Source organism: Labrus mixtus, chromosome 21, assembly GCF_963584025.1.
Source record: "Labrus mixtus chromosome 21, fLabMix1.1, whole genome shotgun sequence".
Lineage (NCBI taxonomy): Eukaryota > Metazoa > Chordata > Actinopteri > Labriformes > Labridae > Labrus > Labrus mixtus.
The window spans coordinates 11,300,516-11,316,922 of record NC_083632.1 but is presented as its reverse complement, the minus strand read 5'-3'; the positions used below and the strand labels follow the sequence as shown (position 1 = coordinate 11,316,922).

At 39.8% G+C, this 16,407-nt stretch overlaps 1 protein-coding gene across 3 annotated transcripts in view; it reads right to left on the bottom strand.

Moving 5' to 3' along the window:
* Positions 1-194: 194 nt before the first annotated feature.
* afap1l2 (actin filament associated protein 1-like 2) overlaps positions 195-16,407 on the bottom strand; it is a 40,796-nt gene continuing 24,583 nt past the window's right edge. The window contains exons 5-20 of one of the 3 annotated variants that reach the window (XM_061028690.1): positions 11,755-11,863; positions 9,503-9,586; positions 8,900-9,111; positions 7,207-7,386; positions 7,001-7,087; positions 6,342-6,426; positions 6,139-6,243; positions 5,542-5,753; positions 3,840-3,985; positions 3,641-3,752; positions 3,144-3,386; positions 2,755-3,067; positions 1,977-2,150; positions 1,707-1,894; positions 1,397-1,597; positions 195-735 (exon numbers count right to left, since the gene is read on the bottom strand). In XM_061028690.1, coding sequence (XP_060884673.1) covers positions 709-735; positions 1,397-1,597; positions 1,707-1,894; positions 1,977-2,150; positions 2,755-3,067; positions 3,144-3,386; positions 3,641-3,752; positions 3,840-3,985; positions 5,542-5,753; positions 6,139-6,243; positions 6,342-6,426; positions 7,001-7,087; positions 7,207-7,386; positions 8,900-9,111; positions 9,503-9,586; positions 11,755-11,863 — 2,478 coding nt within the window. In that variant the 3' untranslated portion in view covers positions 195-708. The remainder of the gene's footprint in view (positions 736-1,396; positions 1,598-1,706; positions 1,895-1,976; positions 2,151-2,754; positions 3,068-3,143; positions 3,387-3,640; positions 3,753-3,839; positions 3,986-5,541; positions 5,754-6,138; positions 6,244-6,341; positions 6,427-7,000; positions 7,088-7,206; positions 7,387-8,899; positions 9,112-9,502; positions 9,587-11,754; positions 11,864-16,407) is intronic. The other 2 variants (XM_061028693.1, XM_061028691.1) reach the window with 2 other exon arrangements.

Here is a 16,407-nt window from a genome sequence, read left to right as displayed (position 1 = left end):
GAATTCTTTATCAATTCATTTGCAAGTAGTGACTCATTGAACTTTAATGACCCTGTTGAATTTTAATGCTGCAGGCCTCCAGTGGCCTCTGCTTAGTTACTACTACTCCTGAACGCTTTACAAATGCACGAGTCAGACAAAAGTATTTCAGGTTAAAGGCAAAAGGAGACTTCCATTAACAAACGTCAGGCCTGTTATGTTGTCATTACATTTTTATTTGAATAAAAAGTGCATGTTTAGCTAGCAATACAAGCCAACGGGCTGAATAATGGTGTAAATATATTTACATCTTGGCTACCAGCATATATAAACCAAGCTACAATCTATGGTGCACAAATTGGCCTATTTTGTCGAGGGGTGGTTTTGTGTCTTAAACTTCAGTGGTTATCAGATGCTTGGCGTTTTGTGCTTCATTATCAGGAAGAATTGTCAAACTGGCCAAAATGCTACTTCATCAACATCCTCTCTTAAGCAAATGCAGAAAACAAGTTGAAAAGTCATTGAAACAAAGATTATCCAGTAATATTTTAGAAGACGGCTCGTGCTTCACTCTGATTGGCTGTTTGTAGTCTGGGCAAGAAGGTGATTAAGGTGATGAAAGTCAGATAATTTTACTGACGGGTCCTTAAAGTCGGCAATTGTGGAAGGTCAACCACACCTAAAGAGAAACTTGTGGACTTCAGAGGTCAAAAGGCGTTTGGGTTTCCTCTAGTTGGTGGTTTTCTTCTCCCACTCCTGTTTAAACAGAAAAAAACTGAATGAAACTGAGGTGAACTGACAGTAGAAAGCCTTTACTGTACAATCTTTAAGGTGCCAAGCAAAGGCGGGAAAGGAAGATACTTGGCTAATACTTTACAGGGGTTTTACATTTATGTGCTTTTCAGTGAATTTATTTTCCCGGAATTTTCCACCTACTTAAATCCACAAAAATCTTAACTTTCTACTCTGAAGGTAATTACTTCTACTTATTTTGCATCTTTACGGACCGTTCCCATCATCTAAGACTGATTTGAACCTAAAATGACCACTGATGAACAAATTCAGATACCATTCTATTATTTCTTGCACATTGATTAGGAGTTATTGTTCATAACTTTTCTCAATATTTATTTATTAGATTTGAAGTAAAAAAAAAAAAAGAAATCCAAAATATGATGGGAAGTCAAGTCAGCTTTGAGCAGACACAGCTAATAGGAAAGTCCCTCAGAGGGCTACTTTTTTAAAACTGATCTCAGAGCCTGATTTTTCAATTTTACTTCAGTTAGGGGTTGTATCAATATTCCTACTTTATTCAGTAAGTATCTGTGCCTGTACTTGTGTGAAGAGTCTATTGCCACCTCTGGTACCTACTCAAAGAGCCACTGGGAATTGTAACTAGAGAAATCTACAGTCTCACCATTGCTTTCTGTAGGACTTTGCCTTTGGTGGCCATGATGGAGGCCGGTCTGTTCTTGAGCGCTGATGCAGAGTTGACGGGGGAGGTGGAGTCTGCACTGATGTGACTGTTTGGGGGATGTGATGCTGCTGCTGCTGCTGCTGCTGCTGCTGCTGCTGCTGCTGCTGATGTTTGAGAAGCAGGCAGGGTTGCTGCTTTAGGCTAAAAGGGTAAAGGTAAGAGAGGTAAAGCGAGAAGCCAGCCGCAGCTTTGACTACTGACTGAACAGCTTGGTTCAGAAATATTACTATCAATTAACCGTGACACTCACTGTAGGCGTGTCCTGCAGGCTGCTGTCCAGCGTGGTTCCCAGTGTGAACGGCCCTGACTCCACCTTCTTCAAACATTCTTTAACCTCCATCAACCGTAGCTCCACCTCTACTCGACGATGCTCCGCCTCCCGACACGCCTCTTCTCTCTGCTTCAGACAGGCTTCTAATGAGGCCTGCTTCTTGGGATCTGAGGAGAACTGACAGCTGTCAATCATCGGCGTGAACCTTGTTCTCAAAGCAGTCTTGTTTATCATGAAGTGCAGACAAACCTTGGCAGGCAGTGAGCTCGTCTTTGGTTTCCCTCCTTTGCTTCTTCAGGTTGGCCAGACTGCTCTTCACCTCCTCCCTCTCTTTCTCCAGGCGGTCACGGTCATCGATGTAACGGCGCAAGTCTGCCTCAGTGCGGTTCTTGCCCAGTCTGACTTCGAATGCACCAGTACACCCTGAATATAGAGTATTAAAGGGAATAATCTCATCTCACAAAAATACTGCTATTCAAAGCACATGTGGGGAACTTTGCCATGGGCTTTGGCAATTTTGGCAAAACAGTACCATTTAGCTCTTTGCTAATCATGTACTGTACAGGACAAAGTAGTGTTTTTTGATAAAGGCGGACTTACTTGCCTGACACCAACCCAGTAGCAGCATTTATAGTCAATAAAAACAAATGTGAAGAAATAATACACCTTTTTTTCTGTCTTTTTGTAGGTCACATAGAGGCATCAGTATTAATTTCAATCTGTTTAATAACGGACCAAAAACATCTCACTTGAACTTAAATATTTTATCTTCCCAGACTGCCGAGAAAAACTAAAAACTTTTTATTAAAAAAACATTTTTTTTTAGTGTAATCTTCACTGTAACTACAATTTCAAGATGTGCCTTTGAGTGTGCAGATGATGCAATGACCACTAGAGGGAGCCATAAGAGTGTAAAATTACATATATGTAAGGAAGCAGTAAATCTCAGTCAGTAAAATCTTTTTTTTTTAAACAGGACCCTGCAAATCTAGTTTCCCAGATGTTATTGTTGTTTGTTTGTCCTCACCTATAGTATGTGATTTGGGCCGCAGTGGTTGAGGACTCTGAGGGAACCCGGTACCAGTCTGAACCACTGGAGTTTTATTATGGATTTGCACCCCAGTGGAGGAGGAGGAGGAGGAGGAGGAGTTGAAGACCTGTGGGATCCCCAGGGTCCTTTTGGGGGTCTCCTGACTTTGGGACGAGGTCCTGACAGGTTGAGTTTGTGGCTGTGGGGGAATTGGAATCAGGGGGGGCTCTTGTTCTGGTTTGCTGGTAGCTGAACTTGTTCCATTTAATTCTGGCATTGACTCCGGCTCAGTACTGTCTGAAGACGTTACCTGGAATAAAGGATAACAAAAGTGTAAAAGTACTGCAATGAAATAGCATTTTCCCATTTAAAACCCTTCTTACTACCTCTTTATGTTGAGATGATTGCTCCTTTTGTTCTTCTGTGACTGGAGAATGTGCAGAAGTTTCTTTGGCAGGTGAAGGTTTATTTGCACAGGACGTGTGGAGGAAGGAGCGCACAGGGATCAGGTCCAGGTAAACCCTTGTTTCAGTGTCCTGCTCTGAGTCCTTGTTTTCCTGTGAGCAGCTTTTATTTTGTTCCTGAAGGTTGTTGTCCTCACTTTCAGGCAGGCCGCTCTCTTCTGCATCCTGTGATACAATAAAGGAGGAAGTTGTGAGATGGAGAGTGGCCAGAAGAAGTGAGACAGAAAGTGAAACTACGATTGGTTACAGAACAATAAAACATTCAGAGAGGCTGCTTCATATAGCAAAGACACCAACACAACAGAGTAATACAGTTTGAGATACCTATCAGTCCAGGTTATGCAATTCTTTGGATCATCAACATTTATTAAACCTCCCTAAAATGTCCTAATTTAAAAATATATTAATCAGGAGCATACCTCTGGATCGGCTAACGATGCCACGTCATCATATAGCTCATCAGAGTTGTGAGAGATGGAGGGTGGGGTGTCGATGTAGGTGTTTGACTCTGAATATCTCCTCTGCATCAAGCTAAAGAGACACATTTAGAGGTCTCACTTCAACACGATTCACACAACAAGCATCTCCTTCAGTGGAAATAAGTTAGAAGGATCTTACTAAAAGGAAGTCTTGGCAGCACTGACGATGCTGGAGATCCTCTCAGCATTGACGTAGTCGTACGTCAGCTCCTCGGGGTCGGTCTTGGTCCCCGTCTGTGACAGCAGGAGGCCAAGCCAGTGTCCCATGTCAGCCGACGTCTTTGCCTGACAGGGGGAAGTAAAGACACAAGTGGAAGAAAGAGCATTTACAACATACCATGCACTTGCAACATCACTGGTATAAAAGCAGCTGAGGGTTTGTGCTGCATGCCATCCATCACTTTATATTTATAAGATAATTGCTCCAGCATATTTTCCAAGCAGTTGATTAAATATCTATCCTCTGCTTAATAGAACTGTTCCAAAATAAAGTAAGACACAGTGGATACCACCAAATGAATTAAAACCACTTGAAGTACTTAGAATGACTTTTCCACATAGAACATGTCTTTAGATAAAACAAGGATTATACGACCTGTAAGGCAGCGCTAAACATACATGCACCCTTACATTTAATTCAGGCTATTTTCTCTGGGTAATAAGTTATTTTTTTTGGTGATTTTTCTCAATATCTCAATGTATTTATCTTGTTATCTCAAGATAGAAATGCTGATTTTCTTGTTATAAGAAGTAGATTTGAGTTGTTTTCTCATTATCTTACAAAAATGTCAAAACGGCACGCACATGTTGGAAAGTTTAAGTACTGGGTGCTGGACCAAAAACATCCAAACATAGAAAAAGTACTGAGTCCGCACACCAGAAGCTACTCCAATTGAATAGAATTTAATGGAATATCACATGTAACGTTTCGGGACCTCGCCCTTTGCCCTTTTTCAATATCTTTCCATTATCTTGGGAAAACAAAGCAGATTTTTCCCATTTAAACTGATTATTTATCTCATTATCTCAAGATAACAAAGGTTATTTACTCTTAATAACAGGATGATTATCTTGCAATCGAGAAAACAAAACTATAGGCTGGTGACTGTTTTGTTTTTTTTAAACCTCATCAGTGAGCCAGACCTCACTGATGAGGTTAAAAAAAATACTACAATAGAGAAGTTTCCATTAGTGAAAAATGAAAAAAAAAGGACAACCATATACGTGTCAGACGGAGGCCTGAAGACTAAACATGAAATTCCATTGGCTTTGACCAAACACACTGAAGCAGGGTGGTACTGGAAGCCCAGTGAAAAAAGGGTGTAGCATCAGTCCCCGAAATCCCAGTTCATCCACACCCATCACACACACACACACACACACACACTCATAAGCACACAAACACACAGACCACCCCTGTGCACACACATACATTACATAGGCTTAGTTTGATGTCAGCAGAAAATTATTTCCAAATGAGGGCATGTTATGGTCTAGGTAGCCTAAAACTGTTTTTCTTATTGAGACATGCTGAGGTACTTTTTTTCGACCAAACATTTTGCCGGCTCAGATTTCTTATTGGTTATCTGAAACTAGGGATTGAAAACACGCTGCACAAAACTATTTTTTAACAACAGGGGTCCTACTGTATGTCTTTCAATCCAATGTGTGTTTCTTTTTGTGTAACATTATTTTAATGTATGAAAGATTGATTTTGAATATAATATGTGACCTTTAAGTTTTAAAGTCATGGCAGCGTGAAACTGCAGGACACTGTAAACGTTTAAGGACATATTTAAATCCTCTCGCAGTGATGTTGTTGTATTAGATTGCTCGTCTACCTCTAGTGTGGCCATTTGTGTGCCGTCCATGTCGATCCTGAAGGAGTACAAGTGCTCGGGGCTCGGGTCGGGCAAGACACTGCAGCCTCCCAGGGTCACAGCTGGCTGGCTCACTTTGTTCTTGCCCTTGTCCTGGTAAAACCACAGCTGGCCGTTCTTGATTAGACACCAGCAGGTCCGCCACTGGCTGTTCACCAACACGTTGAGGTAGCCTGATGGAGAACAGAGAAGATGACCTAAACAACATTTCTCCAGCAAATTGAACAGGAATTCTTCTAAGCATTATTGATTATATTTCATTGTATGCTATGGTAAAAAATAAATGTCATTTCTTTAGGCCTGACCACTGTTGATTATTATTAGTTGGAGCTACAAGATAAATGTAAAATGCTCAAGGAGCTTCATTATGACTTTATTTCTAGAGGGTAAAACTGGTTAATATTGACATGTTTAGTCCAGTGGGAAGTAACTACTTAACCAGACACCTTCTCATTATACAAACACCATTCAGCTTTCAAGTACAGAAGTGACAAGAATGATTTTAACTGTGTTGGTGGATTGTATGATTAAGGCACAGCAGGGTCAATCTGTGCTCACCTGAGGTGTCCACACATTTCTCTGGGCTCTCTAACGACGATGTTTTTTTCTTGCCAATGTTCATGAGGTTGCTGAACTTCAAACCTGCGCCATACTTTTTCTTCACTGTCGAAATGAAAAGAAAAAATATCTCTAAATGTTTTTTTTTTTTTTTTTTACATTTTTGCCATCAGAAATGATTTAGAACAGATTCAGTGACTCACCATCTTTGATTTCGGGAATCTCAGCGTGGCTGTCAGTGCTGCTGCCGCTCTCTGAAGCCACTGAGTATCTTTCACTCAGATCTCCCTGAATATGAAAATCAACATTTTAGTTATTTAGTAAAAATTCTCATGAGACGTAAAAGCTATAATAAAGGTAGAAAAAACAAAGTGCCCTGGATATCAATGGTTAAGGTTTAGCCAATCTTAAGCTGCGTTTCCACCTGAAGACATTTTCCTTTTGGAGGAACTTAATGATTTCTACCACAGGGACCAGGTTCTAAAATAAGTCAGAGCGACTTGATTTTACCCCTCAAAAGTTCCTTGCACAATGAATATTCTTTTTTGTGCAGAATGAACCATTTCTTATAAGACCTTTTAGATTTCAATGAAAACACATGCAACAAGTGATAGGGATTAGTTCCTGGTACTTTTGGTGAAGACTAAAAACTCCTCACACCGGGGCGACAGTAGCCTAGAGGTTTTGTCACATGCCCCTTGAACAGAGCACCCGTTGCAGCAGCCGTGGGTTCGTATCCTTCCTTGGCTCTTTGCGGCATGTCATCCCCCCACTCTCTCTTTTTGCAACGTTTCCTGTCTGTCTTCAGCTGTCCTATATATAGGTCCAAAGGTTGTCTGATCTGAAGAAAATGTAAATGTACCTTCGTACAAATGAGCCTCGGGGAGTCTGAGACAGAGTGCTGGGATTCACAGTTTTCAGCTGGTTTTGGACTGATCTCATGAATCACCTTTTAAACAAGAGAAGAGTGATTTATGGCAACATCAAATCTGCAAAGTTAACTTTAAAAAATGACAACAATCATTTGAATTTAAACCAAACAATCAAGGTGTTTTGGGGGTAACTTACCCTGAGCCACAGTTCTGTCTGCTCCTTGCTTTGTAGGCCCAGCACAATGGCCTCCCCGCCCACAGGAATGATCTTCAGTTTGTGCTCTTTTCTCTTCAGCTGCTTCTCCTTGTAGACCACAGTGCAGCCCAGCAGACTCACATCCAGCAGAGGTGTCTGCTCCTTGGAGCTCTTATAGCACTGAAAGAGGCAGAGGTAACCCTGACTTTACTTTGTGACTATGCAAAGGCTGATTGTAGACAACAAACTGCCACGAATGAAGCAAAACACTGAGAAAGGTTCCTAACATGAGGTTATATCCTAAAAGAAACATTTGCATTGATATAATCCACGATGATTTTAAAAAGGGCTCATAAACCTCAAATGATATAAAAGACAAAAATTAGACTTTTAAATCACTGGATGAATTTCTTCCAGCCTGATCCTCGTGAGGTTTCATACTGCGATATTCAGGGCAATTTTCTTTTTGGTCTATAAATATTAACCAGTATTAACCAATTATGGAGTTACACTTGGGAGGTGACAAGCCAAACCGGGGAGACTGCTAGCACTCAAAATGAAATAGCAAGACAAAACACTTTTGTCTGCCACTATTTTAACAATTTCTTCAGAAATACAGGTTTTTTTATCCACTCACCACTTCAAAGCTCATTGTAACAACAAAACAGCAGAATGTAGACCAGGGATGGGCAACTTTGGTCACAGCAAGGGCCACTTTTAATTTAATTCTCACTGCCAGAGGGTCAAATTGTAGTATACAAAAACGATTACAGTCAATTTTGTCTCCAATTTAACTCAACATATGCCAGTGATCAAATATTATTATGGACATACTTCTGGTTTTCTTGATTTCATGGCAGATTTTGTCATGTTTTCTTCATGTTTCCAATTAATTGATGTGTAAAAATTGACCTGAGGGCCACGTTGAGGGTTGATGGGGGCCGCCAGTTGCCCACCCTTGATGTAGACTATGCTAAATTTAGCCAGGAAACTGCATAACATAGCTCCTACTTAAACCACCAATAGTAATTTTTGTGTAAACAAAGGAAGACAAATGTGTTCACGATCCAGCTTAAGAGAGCCTGTTATTTTATTTTAAAGGTAAAATTAATAACTAGCTGTAGCTCTAAGCTAAAACTGTATTTACTTTTTTATTTGATCACCCAATCCAATATCAGTATAATGGTGAACTTGCTAGTAAATAGATTTAGCTTGAACCTTCCTACAGAAAAGAATCAACATTAATATTCACTTAGGGTTATGTTTGTGTTTACTTAATAAATTGCCCTACATTAACTTGTCTTTGTCCACTTGTCTACACTGTATTATTGTCTCAAGCAGTTTCAAACCTTTCAGCTGCCCGTTGTTGTTGCACTCTATCCAACAGCTAGTCGCTAACATTGTCCACCATTTGGTGCTGGGCATCTGGATCTACACTGGATTTTCTGAAAACAATTGCTTGTTTGGTTGAATGTAATACTGATAGGAATGATACAATTCTCCATAGAGCTGAGGACTTCACCATTAACTATTGAAATATAGCAACTAATCTGATTTTAAAAATGTAATTGTTTCACAGATCTATTTTACTACAAGGAGACCGTGAGCAAACTCTTCCCTTCATGAAACCCCTTTGAGCCAATGACTGTAACTGTGTAACTGAACACAAAACTTTCGACTCTTTTTTACCCACCAGCAAGCGATGATCTTTGATAACACAGAGCTGTTTGGCCCACTGGCCCAGCCACTTCTTCCTCCACAGGAAAGCACAGATCCGTGAGTCCTTCATCAGCTCAATGGACGCCTCTGCAGACGGCCACTGGTGCTGCGCTGATGGCGACTTCCCTCTGGTCACTTCCTCCTCATCGTAGGACTCATATGAACTGCTTACTGCTTCCCCATCATCTAGGAAATAAACAGGGAAGATGTGATGCAATGAATCGAGATGGATGTAAGAGGCGTTATCATTTAGTTAGAAATTAGTTTGGAGGACCAAAAGATGAAGATTACTCTATGATTGTGATGACCTTCTGTAACTGTCTGGCTGAAATTAAGTTATTAAAACATTGATGAAAGGTGTGATGAAAAGGACAACACCAATATTGAGGAAATTGATAAGATAGTACTGATTATTGACTCATGAAGTTGATCATGCAGGACTCTGGTCATGCTCGACAATGTGGAGGAGGGCTCATGCCGATTTGTCAGTACACATTCCCTCTTAGGACCCAAGCAACTACAAGATCAGGGCATGCCAATCATAAACACACACATCCATCGATAGAGAGGTAGCTACCCCTACTGATAACAGCATAGACAACACTGTCAGAGCTCTGCACTCGCATCCAGGGCCCTGAGATGAGGCCGAAACAGTCCAGATCTACACACCATGAAAAGAAAACGAAAACAGGAAGAAAAAGAAGCACGAGAAGTAGAAGACAAGAGGAAAGAAGAAGAAAAGGAGGAGAAGAAGAAGAAGAAAAAGATTGAAAAAATGAGGGAAAATGCCTTTCAAAACATTACAGAGAAGAATAATAAAAGACAGATAAAGAAAACATGAAATTCCTCTGCAATTCCAAATTAGATCTCTAACCAGTTTTCTGCTAAGTGGAAAAAATATGCAACACATGTAGTCCAATTTCACCTCTAACCACTTTGTGAATGTACTTAAAAATACATTGTAAGTACCAGAGGCAAGTATCCTACAGCGCTGTGGTTAAGACAGCTTAATTAGTGTGACGACAATGAAGAAATGTGTCGCTGTCCTTTATATGAACAATTTAAATAACTTACTACCACAGCCCAACATGTAAATTAACTGAATGCTTCTTACGGGATGTGGTCATAGTGTCTTAGCAGGTTTTTTTTTAAAGGTACAAGTCTTGCAGGGTGTGAACCAGATTCTTAATAAACAGGTTGCTTTTCCCGTAAAGAGTGTCAATCTGTTTCCAGTACAACGTCAAGTTTAAAGGTTGAGGTTTTATAAAGAAAATACACCCATAACTGTTTTTTTAAGAATTCCTCTTTACCCCTTTTCAATACTACTGCAGATCAGATCTGCAGATCTTAAAGTCTAAAAACGTAAATTGAAAAAGAGATATCAGTATTTGTCAAGGTTGTTCAACACAGGAATCAGCTTTAACACAAATAATAGTTCAATTTAAAGCAATGTACATGTAGGCTACTAGCTCACTGGTACACCAACATTTTAATACAAAAGAACTTCATGAATGTTTTTTCTCGTATATCAGAAGAAGCATTGAATGTGGTATTTTGTCAGTCACCATCTTGGTTTTCTGGAGCTAAAACTGACCGTATGTGAACTCAAGGATAAGAGTCAAAACTCGGGTCACGGGTCAAGATAAAAGTAGGGCTGGTTTCTCATAGACTTAGTTTTTTCATAAACTCCTTTACTATCGGATTACTTTGGAACAAGTTGAATCCCCCCCTGCAGGTAAAAGGTCACATATTATCCTCCTTTTTAAAGGCATATGCGATTTTTTTGATCCAGTAGATGTCGCCCTTGAGCACCAGCATGAAACCAAAAACAACTCGCGCTGCATTGTTGTGTTAGCATGCTAATGCTAGCGATCTTTATTATGCTCGTATCGTCACACTGCGTGTAAATTACCCGAAATGATCGTGATCTAGAAACGCTTACGTGACATTCAATTAAGCAGTGAGTACAGTATGTTATTCTTCTTTTCTCTAGTCCCTCAATTAAACAACTTTTATACGTGAGGGGATGAGCTGGCCGGCCGTCCAAGCAATGTAAACAAACTGAAGATAGGACTCTGAAAACTCGGAAAGCATCACAGACAGTGGGACTCAGGTGTTACACCCATTGCAGACAGTCATGACTCACAGAGTTATTTTCAGAGGATATACTTGATTTATATTATATTTAAGTGTGAAAAATCACATATAAAGACTTTAACATGTCTGTGAAGTTTCTTGACAAAAATCCACTTTAATCCTGTTTTTTTTTTAAATCATGTCTATGTACCCCTCTATTTCCCAGCTCCGAACAGGATGCTTATGTGTCGATAGCTTTTAAGTTCATGTGAGCCATGTTCGACCACGCCCCTCTGGAAAGGGGATGTCGCTCAGGCTTCCTTGCACCATGTCCGATCGTTTACGGCGAGAAGGCAGACTCAGAGGACAGAACATACACCTAGCTGTCAGAGGATCACCCAGCTGACGGAGGGGTTACTGCCTTTCGTGATGTCACAAAGGAAACATTTCTAGACAGCCTGTGTGAGTACACGTTTTCTGAAAAGTAGATCAGGCAAAAGATGGAGAGAATGGACTTATCTCATAATTGTGGGATTTGTAGACAGGCTAGGAACACATATCAGTTTTTGGAAAACATGTTAAAGGGTGTTTATTATAATATGTGACCTTTAAAGCAACATTAGCATTGGCTTTACTTTTCAAAAGTAAAAAATTACAGAATTTCCACCTTCGGTGAGGTCTAAGATGTTGAGGGTGTTTAATGATCCTTAAGCTGGGCTGTGATGTGATTTACTAATGAAGCAACCTTCTTACCATTCAAAGTCTCCTCATAGGGCTGAGCCTCCTCATAGTAACTCTCTGTATTGTCTGAAGACGGAGCAGGAATTGAAGGTAAGGGGAACGGCTCCCGACACACCATACCCTGACAGATGAGAGAAGCATGGGGAAAATGTTTTAATCTCGCAAACTGATTTAAGTTAAATGTCCTACAATCAGAAAGTCTCCATAGAAGTATATAAAACATTCACTTAAGCACATACACGTTCATATTATCAACATGTGTTCTCCCTGCAGGCAGATAATCCAGCTGTCACTGCAGGAGTAAGTAGGGAATTCCTCATGTAACCAATCCTTGTCTGACCTTGTGCACTAAAGACTTACATGCTTGCCTTAAGGGAAGAGTGTGTGTATGTGTAAGCATGGAAAAAAGAGGGCGGGTGTATTTTGATGTGTGTGTGTGTGTGTGTGTGTGTGTGTGTGTGTGTGTGGGCCCAGTGGCTTTCCTGAAATCAATCAGCAGTCTGGCTTCACTTCTGTCTTTCTTCTCGTCTCCTATGTGGTAAAGTCTGTCTGCGCCTTAACGTACTGCTGGGAAATGGCACTCTCTCTGCTGTTTGGCTGCTTGAATCAGTCCCAATTCATTTGGATGGCCTCCATTATACTTAATGAGATACATGATACAACATTTGGTAGACTCCTGTCATCACTTTTTTCTTACTTTGCTTTTCTTAAGGATGATTACTGTTGTAATGAATACTGAAGAACTTATTCATGTATTTTCACATAAAAAAAAAAAAAAAATGACAGCAGAAATTAGATGCTGTGCCTTTAAACTGTTAAACACACTGCATTAGTCTTTTCACACAAACATAAAAATCTTTCCTGCCAGCCTTCTTGTACCATTTCCTGTAAATTCGGGAAGAGCAGAAAATGCTCAGGATGATTCACCACCAGCAAGGAGTCGGGATGATGATGTTTATACCAGCATGCAATTGGTGCAATCTTCGTGCACACAATGAAGTTCATCAAACTCTTTTCTGTCATTGCCTAGCGTCCTTTATATGTATTTTTTAAAGATTAATTTATTTGGGCTCTTTATGCCTTTGTGTTAGAGAAAGGACAGTGGATAGAGATGAAAATCAGGGTGAGACAGTGGGGAATGACAGGAAGTAAAGAAGACACAGGTGTGGCCACCCACTCGAGCACAACGGCTTTTGTACATGAGGCACGCGAACGTCACCGGCGCCACTTTTAACGTCCTGTCCTGCACATATCTTCACAACAAGTAAGGAATATTTCAGCAGGACGGCTTTCCTGAAATTTTCTAGATTTTTTCAGGAGTGCATGTGTTGAAAAAGGCATATGTTTAAACTCAGATTGTTGCTTTTAAGACTTACAAATTTGTATGCAAAACCAATTTTGGCATTTCCCCAGAATATACAGTACATTAAATTCAAAGTACATACATAATATGTATTTACAAAAGAAATCAAGAGAACTACCTAATTTCTGCTGAACATTGTCAGAGGAACGTTATACATCTAAATATCTGATATTTGTTGGACAGCTGTACAAAAAATAATTCAGAAATGTACCAGCTAGTAAGATCAGACAAATATGGAACATGTTTTAGGTATGCCGGCTTTGTTATTTGGCAGGCAAACAGATAATTTTCCTTTAATTGTGGAAAAATAAACTTTGAATTTAAGCCCTCATTTAAGCCCTCATAGTACAGACTTTTTTCAGTTAAGTCATCAGTTGAAAAGAACATGTTGGAAATGTTTTACTCATAGACATCCTTTGTCCCTTTGTCCTGTGGGTTCATGTCTCAAGCTATCACATACTGTATCTTTCTGTGTAAAGCAGATGAGGGCAGATATGCAAGTTTGGTCTTGGTACATAGAACTAAGATGGCATACCAGATCTAAAACTCAAGCAGTTGCCTGGGAAGATAAAATCTATATTTTCTTTTGGGGTTTAGAGAAAAACATCATGAAGCAAAGAAAAGGATGATGCCGAAAGACTTCGACATTGAGATCGTTCTTCTGGGGCCAAAAAAGGGAAGGAACAGAACAGACACGTGTCACTCCTAAAGAGAGAATAAGTCACCTCAGGGTCCAATACAAACATTCAAGATGCAGGAGTCGGATATATATGGATATATTTTAAAACTTTTTCTCAAGTGAACTTTGTGAAACCCCATGAGCTGAATGACAAAAAGGCCATTTCCTAACTACATCTAATGTTTCCTCCCACCACTGATCTGAGCACGCTGTCTGTGTTTCTTCATTTTACACTGCATTTACCCCGAGGCTGTCATATTCTCTGCTAGATCATAGAAATATGAAATATAAGCCTGAAGCAGAGGAGCTGAATATATCATGCAAACCATGCCTTAGGGAGGCTGGCTCTGTGGAAAAGTCAGAACTTTTGCAAAGTTAAACATCTTTAAGTTTGAGTTTGTAAAATTAATTTTGACACAGTTCAAATTATTCATTTTTATGCAATATAACCCTGAAAATCTAGTTCTCGAGTTTGATTATGTTTAGTCTATAGTAATACTTTCTGGTTTTGAAAGAAAAATGAATAAAGCTTAATGGGAAAAAGGCTGTAACATATGAATTGAGGGGGTTACCAGCCTGTGGTAGGTCTTCAGTTACCGCTGTTTTGTGGCAAAATATTGAAAAACACAGTTTTAGTCTGTTTATGTAAACAATCATACAATCATCATTTCAAATGTGGGCTGTTGCATCCAAGGGAATGCCCTGTTTGTGAGCTCTTTTCCCACCAAATCACAGCATTGATCTGTAACGCATTTCCAGTAATACAGAGCAGATGCAGTATGTTGTCTTAACGACTGGCGTCATGTCACGGTCGGCACACAGTCACAGTGTTGATGACTTGTTGCTGTGATTAGCCTGCATGCCAGAGAGCGTAGGGGAGGATCCATGCAAAGAATTGAGTGGGACAGAGATGTTATCACCGCGGTTTAAAGAAGGTGGAGTCACATCAGTTCTACATTATGGAGCTGTTGCGGATTTCTCATAATGCAAGTGTCAGCAAATATGAATGTCAGAGCGTAGCACAAGTTACATTTTTTTGTCTGCAGAATGATGCAATGAAATGAAATATTTTATATTTAAAAAGGACACCAGATGTCAACTAAAAAGATTGATGTTATTTCCAGTGTAAGGTCTTTTCAAACAAAGGTGTTACTATTAACATAAATAAGTGCTGCATTCCGTTTGTGTGTTAGTGAAAAAACATTGTTCACAGTAAACACAATAAAACGTAAATGGAACAACCTCAATTTGTCCATTGACTGTCAATAAGAAGTGATTTGTAGTCACTATTACTTCATCTATGTGTTAGTGTACTACAGTTTTTGTGTTTTTGCAGTCTCCTTTACTGCAGTCTCCTCCAATCCATCTACTCATTGTCCAGGTCCAGCTCCTCAGCTCATCCTGCATCCTCCCATCACCTCTACCCACGGTGGCTGGTAGGTGCACAGCCTCGGCAACAGCTGAACCGAGGTAGATTTAGAGAAATATTCAGTATATTCAAATAGAAAAGCTGTTCTTTCAAAGCAAATGCAAACATCTAAAAAAGAATTGTGGCCTGCTCGAGGCTGCAATTGTCAAAATCCAGGCCTACACCATAACCACCACCAGTGACTAGACTCCATCGGGGGTATCAAAGCCAGAATGTTGGCCAGGAGAAAAGTCTCATCATCAAAACATTTAAGTGAAACGGTTCAAACTCATCACTTATGGAATGCACATGGAAGTACCCTTTTACCCTCGAAAGCCAAAAAGAAAGCCCATAACACAGAGCCCAATAAATACTGTAAATACTTTTTAAGTCTAGACCTTGATACAGGACATGTCTACTAATTCCATGAACCACAAAGTAGCAAAGTGGAATCAGGCCAGTTCCTCATAAAAAGCCTTTGGATCAAATGATACAGCAAAATATAAGTGTTACATGAATATAAAACTGTTTTTTTAAATCATTGATTTCTTCATCCATAGTTTAATTTTGGGTGATAGACTATTAAATTAAAAAGATGAAATATTTCAAAAGCTTGAAACTTTTCCATAGCGAATAGTGACTAATGGGAAATGTAGTCCTTACAAAGGTATGAATGTCATAAAAAGTAATTATAGCTTCACTGTGCAAAAGTAGTACCGTATGTTGTGTTTTTTGTGGTTTTAATTTGGACACAATAGACTTAATGTATTTAAATGTCCATTGAAGAAATTGTTTTGATATAAAACACGACCACAGAAGTTAGCAAGACAGCAAGGAAGCTCACAAGTTGACAGAAACTTCATTAAACTTCATAATGAAATTGATTCTGACTTTAAAGTGCACTCTCACACACACACACACACACAGACACAACATTAACAGTTTAAACGGCTCTGCAGTGAAGAAAAACTGCAGTTTCAGGCATCTGTTATTAATTAAAACAAAGAGCCAGGCATTCCAGAGGAGCAGCAGCAACAGCCCCCTGACCGCCCACCCATCCAACCTTATCTTTATCTTCTTTCTTTTTTTCCTCTTTCCTTTTTACTTATTTCCAACAAAACTAGTTCTGTCTGTTGTTGTCGAGGCCGAGGCCCAAGAGGAATATGTTGAGCATTTACACAAACCAGCTGGACGGGACAGAAACAAGTCAGGTGT